Source organism: Prionailurus viverrinus, chromosome A1 (assembly GCF_022837055.1).
Source record: "Prionailurus viverrinus isolate Anna chromosome A1, UM_Priviv_1.0, whole genome shotgun sequence".
Lineage (NCBI taxonomy): Eukaryota > Metazoa > Chordata > Mammalia > Carnivora > Felidae > Prionailurus > Prionailurus viverrinus.
The window spans coordinates 90,661,802-90,679,692 of record NC_062561.1 but is presented as its reverse complement, the minus strand read 5'-3'; the positions used below and the strand labels follow the sequence as shown (position 1 = coordinate 90,679,692).

General features: G+C 51.0%; 1 protein-coding gene across 1 annotated transcript in view; it reads right to left on the bottom strand.

Moving 5' to 3' along the window:
* RASGEF1C (RasGEF domain family member 1C) overlaps window positions 1–17,891 on the bottom strand; it is an 87,121-nt gene that overhangs the window by 21,073 nt on the left and 48,157 nt on the right. The window contains exons 2-6 of the mRNA XM_047863983.1: window positions 16,796–16,978; window positions 16,518–16,640; window positions 15,171–15,308; window positions 7,293–7,493; window positions 6,113–6,187 (exon numbers count right to left, since the gene is read on the bottom strand). Of these exons, the coding sequence (XP_047719939.1) occupies window positions 6,113–6,187; window positions 7,293–7,493; window positions 15,171–15,308; window positions 16,518–16,640; window positions 16,796–16,972 (714 nt within the window). The 5' untranslated portion in view covers window positions 16,973–16,978. The remainder of the gene's footprint in view (window positions 1–6,112; window positions 6,188–7,292; window positions 7,494–15,170; window positions 15,309–16,517; window positions 16,641–16,795; window positions 16,979–17,891) is intronic.

Genomic DNA, 17,891 nt, shown 5'->3' with positions numbered 1-17,891 from the left:
TCATGATCTCATGGTTTTGTGAGTTCAAGCCCCATGTCAGGCTCTGCACTGGCTCTGCAGAGCCTACTTGGGATTCTCTCTTTCCTCTCTGCCCCTCCCCAGCTCATACTCTCTGTGTCTCTCTCAAAATAAATAAATAAACTTAAAAAACATTTAAAAAAAAAAGAAAGAGTAGTCAATAAAATACAACAACCATTCATGATAAGAACTCTCTGCCAAGTAAGACCAGGATACTGCCTTAAGCTGATAAGGGACATCTAAAAAAATGATCCTATAGTAAACACCATACTCTATTGTGACCTGTTAAAAGCATTCTGTTTAAAATCAGAACAAAAGAAGGATGCTGGGTAGCAACACTTCTATTTAGCATTTTACCATAGGTCCTAGTTAGCATAATAAGCAAGAAAGAGAAATTCTTATTAGTCAGAATTAGCAGGGCTATTCTGCAGTAACTAATAATCCCAACATTTCAGAGTTTTAAAAACTAGGATCCATCTGTCATGTCCATTTCTTATCAGTGAGGATTCTTTGTATGGCTACCATAGAAATAAAAAGAATAAGGAATGGAGTGGTGCCTGGGTGACTCAGTTGGTTAAGTGTCCAACTTCGGCTCTGGTCATGATCTCATGGTTCATGAGTTCAAGCCCCCTGTCGGGCTCTGTGCTGACACTGCAGAGCCTGCTTGGGATTCTCTTTCTCCCTCTCCCTCTGACCCTCCCCTGCTCATGCTCTCTGTTTCTCAAAAATAAATGATAAAAAAATATGCAAAAAGTACTCAGAGGAAAAAAGTCTAACAAAATCTGTTTAATATTTTTATGGAGAAAGTTATAAAGCATTAGAAAGGTATTACAGAGGGGCGCCTGAGGGGCTCAGTAGTTTAAACATCCGTCTTTGGCTCAGGTCGTGATCTCATGGCTCATAGGTTTGAGTCCCGCGTTGGGCTCTGTGCTGACAGCTCAGAGCCTGGAACCTGCTTCAGATTCTGTGTCTCCCTTTCTCTGCCCCACTCATGCTCTGTCTCTCTCTCAAAAATAAATAAAAATTAAAAAAAAGAAAGGTATTACAGAGTAGATCTAAGTAAATGGAGGGACCCACCATTTGTATGGATTGGAGGACTTATTATCATGAAGATGATAATTCTTCCCAAACTGGTCCACATGTCATATATCTTAACAAAATCACAGTAGGATTTTTCATTGAATTTGACAAAGGATGTAAAAAGTCAAACAGAAAAACAGAAGGCAAGGGCACCTGGGTGGCTCCGTCGGTTAAGCACCCGACTCTTGATTTCAGCTCAGGTCATGATCTCTCAGTTTGAGTTCAAGCCCCCATGTCGGGCTCTGCTGACAGTGCAGAGTCTGCTTGGGATTCTCTCCCTCCCTCTCTGCCCCTCTCCCACTTGCATGTATGCACACACACTCTCTCTCAAAATAAATAAATAAAACTTAAAAAAAGAAAAACAAAGGGCCAAGAACAGCCAAGCCACCCCTAAAGAAGAACAGGAGAATTTACTTCACTAGACAGCGAGACTGATCATACAACTATAAAAATGAAGACTATGTAGGGGCGCCTGGGTGGCTCAGTCGGTTAAGCGTCCGACTTCAGCCCAGGTCATGATCTCGCGGTCCGTGGGTTCGAGCCCCGCGTCGGGCTCTGTGCTGACAGCTCAGAGCCTGCAGCCTGTTTCAGATTCTGTGTCTCCCTCTTTCTCTGACCCTCCCCTGTTCATGCTCTCTGTCTCAAAAATAAATAAATGTTAAAAAAAATTAAAAAAAAATTAAGACTATGTATACTGACACAGAGATAGAAAAATTGACCAGGGAAACAGAAGAGACAGTCCAGGAACGGATCTACATGTGTGTGGAAACCTGACACACGATAGTGACAGAACTGTCTGGGCATATTGGTGGGCAAGGCAATCCATAAATTATGGTGTAGGAACAATTGCTATTTGTGTGGAAAACCATGAACATGGATCCCCACCTCAATCCATAGCCACAGAGTGAATTTCAAATCCAAGACTTAAATGTGAGGGGCAAAAGTTTTAAAACTTCTAGAGGAAAACATTGGAGATTATCTTCATGACCTGGGTAGGGAGTAGGGAGGGATTTCTTTACTACCTCCCCAAAACCTAACTGACAAAAAATAATCACCTACTACATATTTAAAAAAAACAAAAACAAAACAACTCATTAAAAAAAAAAAAGCTCTTGATAATCCTTAAGAAAAAGCCAAATCACCAAAAGGAAACTGGCATTTCATAGAAAACAAGAATGTCCAAAACACATGAAAAGATGTTCCGCTCAATAGCTTGACATTTAAAAGTCTGACAATTTGAGGGGCGCCTGGGTGGCTCAGCCAGTTAAGCATCCAACTCTTGGTTTCGGCTCAGGTCATGACCTCACAACTTGTAGTTTCAAATCCCACATTGGGCTCTGCACTGACAGCAGGGAGCCTGCTTGGGGTTCTCTGTGTCCCTCTCTCTCTGCCCCTCCCCTGATTTCTCTTTCTGTCTCTGTCAAAAATAAATAAATAAGCATTTAAAAAAAAAAGGTGGGACAGTTTCATGTGTCAGTGAGGGTGTGAAGCAAGAATGCCTCCCTGCCGGTAGTGCTAACGGGCATTGCCTGGTAAGGCTGGCCATGGGCCCAGCCTGTGACACAGTGTTTTCTGTCCTAGATATATTGTGGAGCCTAGGGCACAACTATTTTCATATTCATACAATGTCATTGTCTTTTCATTGTGTTGACATTTGCACTGATGTGTAAAAGAAAATCGTGTAAAATGGCTTCCCTCTTAGCCCGAAGCAAGGCAGAGTCACCAAGCCATAATCAGTGGTCATTGTGTTCCTCACTATCACACGTTCGAGGTCAAAGAAAAGTGAGTGTGACTTCAGAATGTCCTTGAGGAGGCAAACATTTCAATTTTATTAAATCTCCATCCTTGTGTACACATCTTTTGGGTATTTTTTTTAATTAAAAATTTTATTTTTATTTTTTAAATTATTTTTGAGAGAAAGAGAGAGAGAGAGAGACAAAACATGAGTGGGGGAGGGGTGGAAAGAGAGGGAGACACAGGATCCAAAGCAGGTTCCAGGCTCTAAGCTGTCAGCACAGAGCCCAACACGGGGTTCGAACGCACACACTGTGAGATCATGACCTGAGCCGAAGTTGGATGCTTAATGACTGAGCCACCCAGGTGCCCCTCTTTTTGGTGTTCTAAGTGACTAAACACAAAACACTTCTGATGCATACAGAATTCAGGTCTTGAGGAAAAGCACTGGTGTGACTGGCTTGTGAGAAGAACTGGCCACTTTTCTCAGGAGACACCATTTTTACTCAAAAGAAGGACTGACCAACTATGGTTTTTCAGACTTCAGTATTTGGCTAATATTTTCTTGAAAATCAACAAGATGAGTCTGTCACTTCAAGGAAGCAATTGATAGTATTTGTTGCCAATGATAAAATTCAAGTTTTTAAGAGAAGGTTTGGAACTTGTAAAACATGTATCTGTCTCTGTGACCTTGACAGTTTTCCAATACTCAAGGGCTGTTTTGGAGGGATGAGATCAGTAGTGATATCAATGGATATGATTTTAAAATATTGTATGATGAGGGGTGTGTGGGTGGCTCTGTCCATTAAGTGTCTGACTTTGGCTCAGGTCATGATCTATGGTTCATGGGTTTGAGGCCCAGGTTGGGCTTCAAGCTGACAGCACAGCGCCGGTTGGGATTCTCTCTCTCTCCCTCTCTCTCTGCCCACCTCCCTCTCCCTAAATAAACTTTAAAGAAAAAAAAGGATTTAAAAAATATTGTATGATGAAAGGTACCAACATTTGGAAGATCTGCCTGATTCAGTCAACTCCTATTTTCCAAATGACCAATGTATGATGTTATAAAATCATGCATGAGCAAAAGATACATTCCGGATGCAAGACGAATCAATAGATTTCAATATAATAGAGTGCAGAAAGTCCACGGATATATTTTCAGATTCCAAATTGCAATTAATCTTAAAAAACTACCACCTGCTGAGTTTTTAGCATAGTATCAAGGAAAAATATTCACAATTATCTGAAAAGGCTTAAAATACCATTCCCTTTTCCAACTACATATTTGTGGGAGGTTGGATTTTCAACCAAAATAACGTGGGGCGAATGTGTTAAGAGATTGAATGCAGAAGCAGATAAGAGAATACAACTGTCTTTTAGTTATGTTGGTCATTATTGAGATTTGTAAAAATACTATAAAACAACGCCACTCTTCTCAATTTTTTTTTACTTTGGAAAATCTAGTTAAAATATATTACTTATGTGAACCTATACTAGGTTGTTATTGCTAATTTGAATAAATAAATATCTCTAAAAGTTACCTTTTTTTTTTAAGGTTTATTTATTTTGAGAGAGAGAGTGAGCATGAGCAGGGGAGGGGCAGAGAGAGAGGGAGAGAAAGAATCTCAAGCAGGCTCCACGTTGTCAGCGCAGAGCCCGATTAGGGGCTCTATCTCAGAAACCACGAAATCATGACCTGAGCTGAAATCAAGAACCATCCGCTTACCCGACTGAACCACCCAGGTGCTCCTAAAATTTACTGGTTTTAATGGCTAATATGATGAATATCGGTAGATATAATCTCCATAATCAAAAGTTCTTTGGGGTCCTTCATACTTTTTAAGAGTATACAAAAGGCCGTAAGACCAAGTCATTTGAGAATTGATGCCCTAGAAAAATATGCCCTGATGTATATGAAAACTTGTAAGTGTTCGTAGCAGCAGGATCTATACTAGCAGGAGGCTGGAAAGACCACACATGTTCCTCTACCATAGAGTGGGTAAAGAGAGGTCACTGCAATCTTGACGTGGTTCACAATAAAAAAGTGATACTTGGATATGGCCAAAAACCCAAACCCAAACCCAAATGTAAAAAACAATCTGCTATGAGTGGCAAAGTCTCCTTCCTACTCTGCCCGCCCGACCCCCGACACCCCTCTGGTTTTCCTAGAGATCGTCTACATGCATGTGCTGTGCAAGCAGACATGTATCATGAACCCTCCTTTTTGTTGTCACACGAATGGTCACATCCTCTTTGTCACTGCTCTTCGCTCTTGCTTTTTGTCTCTACAGAGATCTGGGGGATTATTCTATTCTTCCAGTTGTTCTCATTCTTTGTAAGGGTCGCACAGCATTCCATGTGTGGAGGTACCGTGATGTAATCCAGCCCCCATAAGGTAGTTCGCTTCCGGCCTTTGGCCATAATAGCCACAGTGTATCCCAAATATCTTAACGCATACATCTTTGTGTACATGGGTGTGTACATCTGTAGGATAAGTTATGAGGCATGGGAAGTTGAGGTCAAGGGTGTACATGTTAAGTGTTGGTGTGATTGCCAAGTGGCTCCCCAAAGCGATCATGCCAATTTCACCCCCTACCAGACGTATGTGAGGGTGTCCCTTTCCCTACACACCCACAACGTTTAATCTTTGCTTATCTGAGAGGTGAAAAGGAATTCATATTTAGTTGCTCTTCTTTTATTAGGTCAGAGAGGAGAAGACAACAGTGTTTCCAGTTCTGATTAGAATTGAACCCGGTTGATAAGCACCAAGCACCCTGCTGGTTGGGCTCTGAGGAGGAGGGGCAAACCCGAGATCCGGTGTGCAGATGCTGTCTGTAGCACATGGCCCAGGGGCCACTGCACCACTTGGGAGAGCACACGTTTACCTTTCTTGGGCAGTGGGCACTAGCACGCACTACCCCGGGTGGCCACTGGAGGGCACCAGTGCCCACCGAAACGCGCAGGGAGAGCATGGGGGTCTTGGAGAGCATCTGGTGCGCCCTCCACTTTCCTTCTCACCCAGGCCCTTGGCTCTGCCCCTCCCCTCCACCCTCCCTGGGTAGGTGACCAGCTGGCTTCCCCAGGACTCCGGGACTGTCGGGGTTCGAGGCCCTTGGGCTGGGTGGCAAGCTGGAGGGACACAGGTGGAGTGGACACAGCCCCTCCAAGCCCATCTGCTCTACTCTGGGCCTCTCCGAAGCTCCTGCTGACACTCGTGACATTCCCCAGAGGGACCAGTGGGTGGGGGGGATGCTGCTGGGACAGCCGTCCAAGGGCCTTCTACCTTTGTGCTGGCCAAAGGATCCTTGTTCACAAAAGCCTGGACAAACTCCTCAGGCCCGATGTGTCGTAGGCGTTCCTGCACCAGAAGGGAGAGGAGGAGTCGGGAAAGGGGGGAAGGTATGGAGAGGGTGCCCACTGGGGGCCTTGCATGGTGCTCCTGTGGGTTCCCTCCCTCTCAGCCCACCCAAAAAGGTCTCTGGACACCTGTCCTTCTCACTAGGGCTCCACAACCCCTATACTGATTTGTCACGGAGCTCAAAACCAACCTGAAGGAGGCGCCCTGCCTTTCCCATGCCCAGGGGCTGCCATGGTTCATGGGGGGCAGGAAGCAATGTCCCCATGGGGGGTGTGATACCCAGGAAACTAGGCTCAAAACTGGGTAATTGAAATGACCAGCTCCCTCCAGGGGAGGCCTGGTAGCTAAGAGCATGGGGTCTGGGTCAGAATTAAATCCCGGCTCTGTCCCTTCTACTGTGTGACTTCTGGCAAGTCACTTAACATCTCTGGACCTTGGTTTCCTCATTTGTGCAAAGAGGAGAATAACAGTGTCTACCGGGCAGGGTGGTGGGAAGACAAAATACAACAGCACACCTCACATGTTGAGTCTAATGCCAGAAAGCAGTAAGGGGGCCATAAATGGTGGAGGTTTAAAAGAGAAGAAACCTATCCCCCCACTTCCCCCTCTCTCTCTGGGGCAGGCCCCTTACCCTCTGCATCTATAGGGACTCCACCATGCTGGAGGCTAGGCTGGGGTATCCCCTTCACAAGCAGGAAGGCCTATATGGACTCCTCTGGGAAGCTAGGGTGGGTGCAGTGTGTCTGTGAGTCCTGGCTGGGGAAACTTAGGCCCTGGTAGGGAAGACACTAGTTGGTGGAAGATCACACAGCAGGTGGTAGCAGAGCCAGTATTTGAACCCGGGTCCTCTGCCCCAGGCCCAGACTCTCAGGCAGGCCGAGCGTATCCAGCCCTCCTGCTGGAGTGGCGAGACTGTTCCAGAGCTAGGGAATCCTGGAGACACTGGCCGGCCCTGCTGTGACAGGCTCCAAGCACTGGGTTATGCTGACACAATGCAGGGCGGTGGTGGGGGGGAGGGTGGGGAAGGGGGTTGGGATCAGGGACAGCCGATTCTCAGCTGTTCCCGGCTCTGGGTGCGGGTAGAGGATGGCACAGGCTTGCTCACCAGCTCCACGTGGGTCAGCTGCTGGGCCAGAGTGTAGGGGTCACTGCAGACGCCGAGGAGCTCCCTGTGGATGGATGCCGGTGGCTTGGTCCTGTAGGAGATGGGCTTGTCGGCCCCCAGCAGGCCTTCCGGGCCCTGGCCCTGAGCTGCCAGCTTCTGGTGCAGAGCTTGAAGGAGTTGATGCATCGTCTTCCGGTACGCCTGGAGAGGAGGTGGAAAGAGAGGGGCTCGTGCCCGAACACCCATCTCCCCATGTCCAGCGTCTGGGGCTCTAGGCTGGCAGAGACAAGCTGTTGCTTGATGTGCCCGTGCCTGTCCCCTTCTGTGGAAGCTGGAAGATCACACATCGGGGAGGGTGACCGTGGTCCAGGGCCGCCCCGCCTCTTTGGGCTGGGGTGTGCACTGCCAGGGGGACAGAGGGAGGGAGAGAGGAGGGAGATGCTGCAGGTGCTGGCCTTTTGCTGGGCTTTAATGGGGGCCCCTCCACTGGGGGCCCTCCTCTCTCCTGACCCAGAGTGGCCTTCCTGACTAGCCATGCTGTCCTATCTCTGCCCCGACAGTACTTCTCCAGGTCGCTGCGTGTGACTTCTCTATGGGGCCACTGCGGGAGGTGATCGGGGTTGTTTACTGCCCCACCAGAATGACAGCTCGGCAGGCTCAGGGAAGCCTGTGTTGCCACCTCTGTGCTGTCAGGGCTAGGCCTGGCTCTGGGCACACGGTGGGCCTTTAATAACTACTGACTGTACTGACAAAAGTGTCTCACCATTCAGCTCAGACAGATGCCTTCTTGCTTTGGGCTGCCCTGGATTGGGGAAGAAAGGCCAGGGCCCCACCCTGGAGGGGCACCCATCCTCCCCTCCCATATCCACAGGGAGATTGATTATTTCCCCCCCATCAGAGACCCCTATTTCCAAGGAAGGCACCATCAGACTGGCTGTGTTTACTAAGCCTGACATCCACTGTTCCCAAGGGTTTTCTCAGTGATCCACAGAAGGAGCCCCTGAACTTGTCAGCAAATGGCCCCCCAGAGGTTGATTTAACCCCCACAGGCCACGGAGCCTGGGTGGGAGTGTCTGACGCCTGGCCTCCTGGCCATGATGAGCCATCAGGCAGGGTGCCCAGAGGGCCTAGAGGGCTGGGAGAATAATGGGTGGTCAGTCATCAGTACTTCAGGTAATTTCATAATTTTTTTGATGTTTATTTTTGAGAGAGAAAGAGAGAGAGAGAACGAGAGACAGTAAGCATGGGCAGGGGAGGAGCAGAGAGAGAGGGAGACATAGAAGCTGAAGCAGGCTGTCTGCACTGATGGCAGAGAGTCTGATGTGGGGCTCTAACTCATGAACCGTGAGATCATGACCTGAGCCAAATTTGGACCCTTAACTGACTGAGCCACCCAGGTGCCCCTAGCGCTGCCAGGTTATTTCAGACAGAAGTGTGCTTTCTTCATGCTACTTTGAATCACACAAATCCAGCAGCAGCTTGCAGGTGGGGCGTCTGGCAAGCTGGGCCGAGTGTGCACGGAGAGGCCTCAACACTGAATCTGACAGGGCTCCAGGTGGGGCGGTTGAGGCCCAGCATTGTTGTGGTGCCCAGAGCTCTGGGAGACCAAGATGGCATCCGCTTGGTGCTCATGGAAGTGCTTCTCTGTCAAGCAGTCATGGGCAGAGCCCTCAGGACATGGGAACCAGGATGGGAGGCTGTCAACCCTAACTGAACCCGAACGCTAAGCCTTGCTTCCAGAGCCATGGTGGGCAGACCCACTGGTTAGCTGGATAGTATGTGGATAAACTGAGGTTGCCTGCAGACTAGCTGTGTCAGGTCCAAAAGTGTGGTCAGCACGCTGCCTATCAGATCTTTATTTGTGTGCTGGGAAAATGGGGAGTTGGGTCCATCCTGTGAGCCCCAATACCTGCACTGGCCCCCTATCTCTGTCCTCACTCAGACTCAGATTTAAGCGGTCACACTGTCATCATGTTCCCTCCTTCCCCACTCACCCCTCCACCACACCACCCCACTAGTCGCCCACTCCTGTCAGCCTTTGGACTGGCCCTTACTGCCTCCCTGGACCTCCTGTCAGGAGAGCCCAGGGCCCTTTCTCAGGCGGCATCTGCCTTGGCCTCATCGCCTCAGCCTCCAGGTCCTCCTGCCTCAGGCTGTCAGCAGGCTTGTCTGCATCATCCTTCGGGGTATGTGGGGGGAGTGGTCCTCCCTATCTCCATCTGGTCCTCCCCTTCCCCTCAGTCATACGCTGTCTAGAGTGTCACTTAGTGTTTGTGTGTGGACAACATCCAACTTCTCTGATCTCCAGATCAGATCACGGCTCAGGGGTCACCTTGACCCAATGCATGTAAGTGGAAGTCATCCTCACCTTGTCCAGAGCTGTCCCCTCTGTCTGCAACCCTGTCTCAGTGACTGGAGCACTGCCGTCAGGCACGCAGGCCTGGAGCCATCCTCAAGCCACCCTCTCCCTCACATCCCTCCTGGTTATCACCAACCCTCTTGATTTTGCTTTCTGACATTTCCATGCTCTGTCTCTGTGGTCCTAAGAGACCTCAGAGGGCCGCCCGCATCCATGCTGGCCTCTCTAGACTCCACTCTGCAGCCAGAGCCATCTGTCGAAAATGCACATCTGACCCCTGCCTCTCCCTTCTTTAAAATACCTCCATGCCTTTGCAAAGACAGAAGCCCCGCAGGACTGGGGGGTCCTGAAATCAGGCTCTGACCACGCTCGGTGGCCTCCACACAGCCCCTGCCTGCCTTCTCAGTGCTCCAGACACATGCAGCTCCTTCGTCCCTTGACCCCTTCCCTGCCCCCGGCAGGGCCTGTGCAGCCTTCTCTCTCTTGGCATGCTCTTATCCTTGGGACCTCAGAGCACCAGGCTTCCTTCAAACCCTCGGCCAAGCCTCGATCAGGGGATTGAGTATCTCCTCTCTCTGGACTATCAGCTCCATGAAGATAATACCGTGTCACTCTTTGCTCATCCCCAGCGTGAAGGACACGGGGACTCACACACGTGCTGATTGGATTAATGTGGCCTTCACCTGCTTCTCATTGGTTGGCCTCTCCAATGTAGATGTCGGAGCCCTCCTGAAGTCAAGGATGCAGTGTATCTGTTCTAGTTTGCTAGAACCACGTGCTTACCCTATTTTAAAAATACACACATAGGGGCGCCTGGGTGGCTTTGTCAGTTATGCGTCTGACCTCTGCTCAGGTCATGATCTTGCGGTTCATGAGTTCAAGCCCTGCGCTGGGCTCTGTGCTGACAGCTCAGAGCCTGGAGCCTGCTTCAGATTCTGTGTTTCCTTCTCTCTCTCTGCTGCTCCCCTGCTTGCACTCTGTCTCTCTCTGTCTCTCAAAAATGAATGTGTTAAAAAAATTTTTGAAAACATGCAGGTAATTTAGCAAGACTTGTTTGTACTGAACCAATATGGTTCACTCCAAATGGTTATCATTTTCCTGTTAGCTCATTCCTTTAGAATTTATCTGGTGGTGTTAGCCTCAAGCTTACTGTTGGTTCTTTCCCGAATCTTCTGCACCCCCTCGGAATATGGGGATGGTATTTACCCTTCATTTCCTCGCTGATTCCTATACCCTTGTGGATAGAGGCTGAGAGATCCCCTAGGTGCATCCGAGCAGGCCGAGAGAGACCTAGCACTAAGAATGTTGAGGTCGTCCTTGTCCCCATCAGGAATCCACATTTTGGAACACGTGGCTTTCCTGCATGCCATCCATTTCCACAGAGCCACCTGCTGTGTGCACAGAGCTGGGTTTCAAGTGCAGAGGTTGTCCAAGAGTGAAGGCTGTGCTTCTCCAAGGTGCCTCTTGGACTTTCATGGTAAGAACTCATCTCTGGCTGGACAGCCCTGGGCCTCTGTTCTTTGGAGTTCTTGCAAATCCCACCCGAGCCAGCCCAGGGTGCCTTGCAACGGGCTTGGCCCACCTTGCATGGGCAGGAGCGTGGCACCTGCTGCAGTTTGTTCTCCATGTCAGCTTTCTGCTACCTGTGCCCTTGGGTGCGGGTGAGGTTTCAGGGGCAGTGGGTCAGCCCAGCAGACAGTTGTGTGAATGGCAAAGCAAGGTCAGTCCCCCGGAGAGCCCATGGTATCAGCTTCCTGTGTGGCTGGCCCCATGGGTGAGGCCAGGGCACCAAGATCCTCCCGTCCTGTCTCCTTTACTGGAGCTATGACCTTGGGGCCTTCCCTGGCTTCTCCTTCAGCCTCAGCACTGGCCTCCTTGAGCCAAAACTGCTGAGTCCAACCCACCGGAAGCCCCTCTAAGGCAGGGTCCTCTCCCTAGCACAGGGTGGCCCTGAGCAGGTTCAATGCGAGGGCCAGGTGCTGGGAAGACTTCCATGTTCAGTCATGGAGAAAAGCCTTTTCAGCTCCTCTCTGGCCTTTTGTTCCCAGATACTGACAGGCAGTGGGCAGTACAGGGAGGGACATGAGGGTTCAGGAGAGGGGGCAGCTCATAAGAGAGAGGTGTCACCTTTCACAGTCCACTAGTGGGAATGCCTCCTTGGTCCTGGCCCTGTGCTGTTTCCTCTTCTTCCCTGAGCTCCATTGTTATGTCACAGTCCTTACCATGCTTCCTCATTATAGAAAGAAGTTTAAGGCTCAGAGAGGTTAAGTAACTTGCCCAAAGACACACAGCTGTGAAAACACTCGTGCTCATTTCATGGATTTATGCATGGCATTTTATATCATTTGATCCTATTCCTATGTGAGAAATCTTTTATCAGATGATGCTGAAATATTTTTGGAGCCAAAGATATAATGTTTATAATTTGTTTAAAAATAATTTGGATGAGGGCACCTGGGTGGCTCAGTTGGTTAAGCATCCGACTTCAGCTGGTCATGATGTCACGGTTCATGAGTTCGAGTCCCACATCGGGCTCTCTGCTGTCGGCCCTGCTTCGGATCCTCTGTCCCCCCCCCGCCCCTCCCCTGCTTGTGCTCTCTTTCTCAAAAATAAATAAACATTAAAAAAATAATTTGGAGGGAGGGGGAAGTGTGTGAAGGGATAGAAGAAATGATTTGGCAAAATGTTGATCATTGTTGAATCTAGGTGATAAATACACAGGTGTTCACAGTTACTATTCTCTGTGTTTGTGTATGCTTGAAATGTTCCACAATAGCAACTCCATAAAAGTTAAAAATAAGCCCCATATGCCTGAATTTTGGAAATAATTTGTTCCCCATCACAGCTCACATTTACCAAGTGCCAAAATAAGAACACAAGTGACTTCAGGGATTCTTTGCTGCAAAGTTGTGTAGTGGGAACAATATTTTTGCTGATGAACAAACTGAAGCTCAGAGAGGTGAAGTAACTTGTCCGAGGTCACACAGATGTGGGTTCTGAGCCTGGATCTATGTGGGCTCACATGGTATGGTCCAGACCTCATGCTCGGAGAGTTCTACTGGTCCTGCCTTATCAGTGTGGTCACCAGCTCCTTTCTGAGCCCAGCCTTTGCCCCTGCTGGGGGGCAGGGAGCAACCCACAGCCCCATCTAGGGGAGGGGAGGTTGCACATAGAGGACATCTGCTTTGGAGGGGCTGCTCCTGTGTAAGGGCAACTTGGGGATCTCAAAGACACATGAAAGCACCCTGGCCTGGGCCTGGGTGGGTGGGGAGGGGGCCACAAAACCTCATTCCAGCCCATACTGCTCAGCACACCTAACTGGATCCCAAGCCAGGGAATGAGAACATCTGCAATGAATTATTTCTGCTCAAAACACCTCCACCTGGTGGATGACTGCTCTTGACAGCCATTCCTAGGCCTCAGTTATTCTCACCCACGGGTAGTTAGAAAAAATTTCCCAGTACAGCCCTGGTGGCAGGCCTGGCAGTTTCTCAGGGGCTTGGCACTTGCGCCCTGTTTCCCTAGGGAACCAGTCCAGGACTTACACCCATCCCCACCACTGTAGCCAGAATGGCAGGGTCTGCCTTTGAAGTGGCTTCACCAATGGCAGAGGCAGGCCTGACAAGGGTGGATAGTTCCGCCGATGATTTAGATCTCATTCTACTGAAGGCCTCCTGGGGAGAGGGAGCTCTCATCCCCCTGCATACCCTCCACTCCATCCATCCATCCATCCATCCATCTCTTCTCCCCTCATCTGCTATTGCCCATCTCCCTTTTTATATAGTCCCCTACCAACAGATCCATTAATTCACTCATCTATCTTTCCTCTGTCCTTCCTAATGTTTGCCACTCATCCAACTACCCATCCATCCATCCATCCATCCATCTATCCATCCACTCCTACATCCCTCCATACACTCACCCACTCACCCTCCCACCCATACCTTCATCCACCTACCCACCTAACCCAAACTTCTACCCACCTAACCATCCACACACCCACCCAACCATCCTTCCACTCATCCATACATCCATCCACTCCATCCATCCATCCATCCATCCATCCTCCCATCTACCCATCCATCCTTATTCACTCATCCATTCACCCAACCATACACCCTTATTCATCCATCCATCTATCCATCTATCCACCCATCCATTATTCACCCACCCATTCATCCATCCATCCATCCACCAATTCATCCACCCATCCATTATTCAGCTATCCATCCATCCATCTATCCATATTCATCCATCCATCCACTCACCCACACCCACATAGACCCATCCACCTACCCACACACCAACCTTCCCATCCATCCATCTATCCATCCCCCCATCTACCCATCAACCTTTCCACATCTGCTCACACCAAAAGTCCATCTGTCTATCAGAATACCCAAACATCTATCTTCCCCCTCCACCCATTCACCAAAGTAGCCAACTATCTATCCAGCCAGTCAGCCAGCATCTCCCTCCCTGCTTCTGCCCACCCTCCTGATTCATCCAATCATTGAGCTTTCTCTGACCCTATTTCCTGCTGCAACCTAAGCCAAGTGTCAGGATCCCCAGATGGCTTAGGGGAGGCAGAGGAGGAGGAGAAGGAGGAGAAGGAGAAGGAGGAGAGGGAGGAAGAAGAGATGACTTATCTCACTGAGCCCTCAGAATGGCTAAGTCGTTTGTCTGCTCTGTGAAGTGGCCCACAGGCAAGGCCTCCCTCTCTGAGCCTCAGTTAGGTCGTGGACCTTATGGCTTCTTATTGCCCAGTCTGATTTAGTTTTCCTTTGTTTCACAAGCACCTGGTTCTGCCATGTCCAGACCCACTTTGAGGCACATGACTAGCTACCAGCTTGCCACATGCAGTCTCCTCCCAGGGCAAGTGATGTGCATTCTCCCCAATGTTCTCTCCTAGGTAAAGCAACATCAGTGCTGGCCACGGAGTCATCCTGGAGATTCTGATAAACCTGCCCCTTCTAAATGTACCAGGAGATCTCCATCCCCTTCGCCGGGCCCTTCTCTGTACTCTGCTTAGAGGTGGGGATTTTTGCCCTCCTTTTACCTTTAAGTGTCTTCCCCAGAGTAATGCGGCTGGGAGAACAGGGCAGGGTGTGGGGTGCGGAGGCACCTGATGCCCAGTACACTGGCTGCCTTCCAAGCCACTAGAGCATTTACCCTGGGATGAGGTTTTGGCCACACGGGGGCGCTCTCTCCTCCTCTGCCACTACCAGGGCCCTCCAGGTCAGCCTAATGGATCACTGACCAAGGGCCTGATCCCAAGAGCCCATGAGAGGGTCCTTCCTCGCCTGCCATCTGATGCCATGTATGAGTACAGGCCAGGAACGAGGTCAAGAGACGCCTGGAACCAGAGGCGTGGTTTCCCTGCCAGCTCTGTAGGGCCTGATTTCCTGATGGGGCAGAAAGGGGCTGATTTTAGAGGAGCTACAGTGTACAGGAACGGGCTCAGGTCCCGGGTGTAGGGGTGCAGACGGGGGTGTAGGACTCGCGCTAGGCCTGCCCACCTCGTCACAGGGGGCGATGCGGCCCATCACGTCCTTCAGGTGCCCGATGGTCGACTCCTCCTGGAAGTCCCGCGGGAATGTCTCCGTCCATTCGGCCAACAACTGGAGGAGTTTTGGGCCAAACTTCCGGACCCGGGCCTGCAAGGCAAGCCAAGGAGCGTCTGCGCCAGGTGAAGGGTGCCTGGAGGCGGGGACACATCAGCCGCTGCATCAGCCCCTCACCGCGCATCCTCTGCCGGGGTCTGGACCACCGAGGCAGCAGCGCTGGTGGCCAAGGGAGGTGTGCCTCGTGCCTTCTCTGTGTCAGGTGACAGGGATGCGACATGGGGATGGGGCTGACCACCGTGGGACAGGGACAGACACACCTTTGAGGCAGGGTCCTCTCTTATTTTTGCCTGCCGGGCATCCGGTCTCCCTTCCTCTGGTGATAACATCTCAGTTTGCTTTTGGGGTTTCCCCTCTCACTCATTCCCAGTCCTTGGGGTTCAGTGGCAGCTTACTTAGCTGCAGGCCTCGTGGCATGGGACCGGATCAGTGCTAGCCAATCAGAACACAGTACACACCCATCATGCACAGTGATTGGCTCACACATGGACATGGCGTCTAAGGTAAGCCAATGAGATAGAGACTTTTTTTGGGAACTATTTAGAACGCGGCATGCTCTTTCCACCCAAATTGGTAAGAGTAGATGGTGGGCCTAGGGCGGCAGAGGCCACGTGCCACTGTGCAGGGAAAGGGTGAGGCTGGCACAGAGGAAAACAGGGCGGAGGGTGGGAGGGAGAAAGACCAGGTTTCAATGCGGGTCATTTGAGCCCCTGGAGCCAGAGACACTTGAGACTTTGCAGTTACATGAGCCAGTAAATTCCTTTGTCTTAGGCCAGTTGCAAGTGGGTTTCTATCACTGTAGTAGCAGAGCCTGATCGACACACCTATAAATAATCATAGCCCGCAGGATCTGGCCAGGGACGGATGTGGGGAACCACAAGAAGGCTAGGCCATCAGCGGACCCCACAGAGGAGAGAAGGTTGGAACAGAGTGTGCGGAGGGCAGGAAGCCCAGCAGAGGCTGCAGAACCATCCCACGTGGCAAGAGTCCTACTGACGGGGCTCTGGGGGCCTGGGTCTGGACTTGGTGTAAGCCCAAGGGCTCCCATAGGGCATTGGAAAACAGTACCTGGTTAAAGGTTGCAACTTTGTCCCCTCTGTCTCTGGTCCTCTGATAAGTCAGAAACCCCTGTGGGCTTCTCCTCCGGAGAATGGGGACTCACTGCCACTCCAAGATGCAGATGTGTGAGGACACGTCAGGGGAGCGCCTGCATACTCAGAGGGCCCCTGCCCTGCCCCTCACCTTGTCCAGCACCGGCTGGTCCAGCTGCTGCTGCTCAATGCACAGGTGGCAGACCCGGGCCAGGAGCTCCCGGGGCTCGATGAAGAGGCGGGAGCTCAGAAGGAAGGTGAAGATGTAGGCTTTCTGGGGGGACAAAGAGAAAGGCAGCATGTGCTCCCCAAGTCATGGCAGGGATGTGCCCTCAGGCCCCAGCCCAGCCCCAGCCCTACTGTCTCCCCATGCTTAGTGGAAGAAAGCCCACTCTGAGGCCCCTCCTCCCCACTGAGTGGGCCACCCACCTCGGGGTAGTAGTCAGTCGTGGGCACCAGGTGCTGGATGAGGGTGTCCAGGGAAGCTGAGGAGGGAGCTCCATCCAGGAGGGGCTGTCCGGCCTGCTCGCCATCCGTGGGCTCCGTGGGGGGTGGGCCAAGGCTGCCTGGGGTGACCATGTCGGAGGCGCTCAGTGTCCGGGGCATGCCTGCCTGTAATAACAAGGAGAAGTTGAGGCACGCCTGAGCTGGGGCCTGCTGGTCCTCCGGGCTCCTGGCTGCATGGCTCTGACTCCTACAGGCACTTTGATGTCCACCCAAGTCCAGTGATCACTTCCTGGGAGGCCTTCCAGGGATCCTTAGCCCCACAGCACAGCACTCCTCAGGAACCAGCCACCCTCTACTCTTGGTCCAAGCCATTTAGGGACTAACCCCTTCCACTCCTACCTCAAAGCAATGAAGGTTGCTTTTGATAAGACTTGGACAATTAGCATATTGCCCCTGCCCCTGGCCACAAAGACGATTAGTTCAGGGATGGGTCTGATCCAAACTGGAGAGCTCATGTACAATCCCAGAACTTCTGTGGCACTCAGAAGCTCTCTTCCCCCTGGAGTCCCTGAGCAGGCAAGAATGGCACCATTCGGGCCATCTTGGCCCCACAAGGAGCCAGGGAGGTGGGCACATTCCTGAGTTCCTTGGGTGGGGCCTTGCGTCCTGCTGTGCTTGAAGCTGCTGTGTGGACTCCTCCATTGTGTGAGCCTGTTTAACGTGCGGTTCTCTCAGGTGGCCCTGTGTAGCCTGGCGCTCCAGACTCTGTGTGATTCAGACCCACTGACACATCCAGCTGTTTCCTCCACAAAAATGCTCTCCCGCCATGTGCACTCGCTTATCCCTGTGCACCTGGCTAAAATGCTTCCTCGTCCGTGAAGCCTTCCCTTCTTCCCTACAGTGACCCCCGCCAAGGCTGGGCCTCACTTCAGGTGGGCAGCACCAGATTCTCCTTGTCAGCGCTGCTGGGTGCTTTCGATGTGGTTGGTGGTGTCTGGTGCAGAGAAAGGCCACCTGTGGCCTGTTTGTATAGTGACTTCACCCGAACCTCATCCAGGCGGGGCTCAGCACACATGCT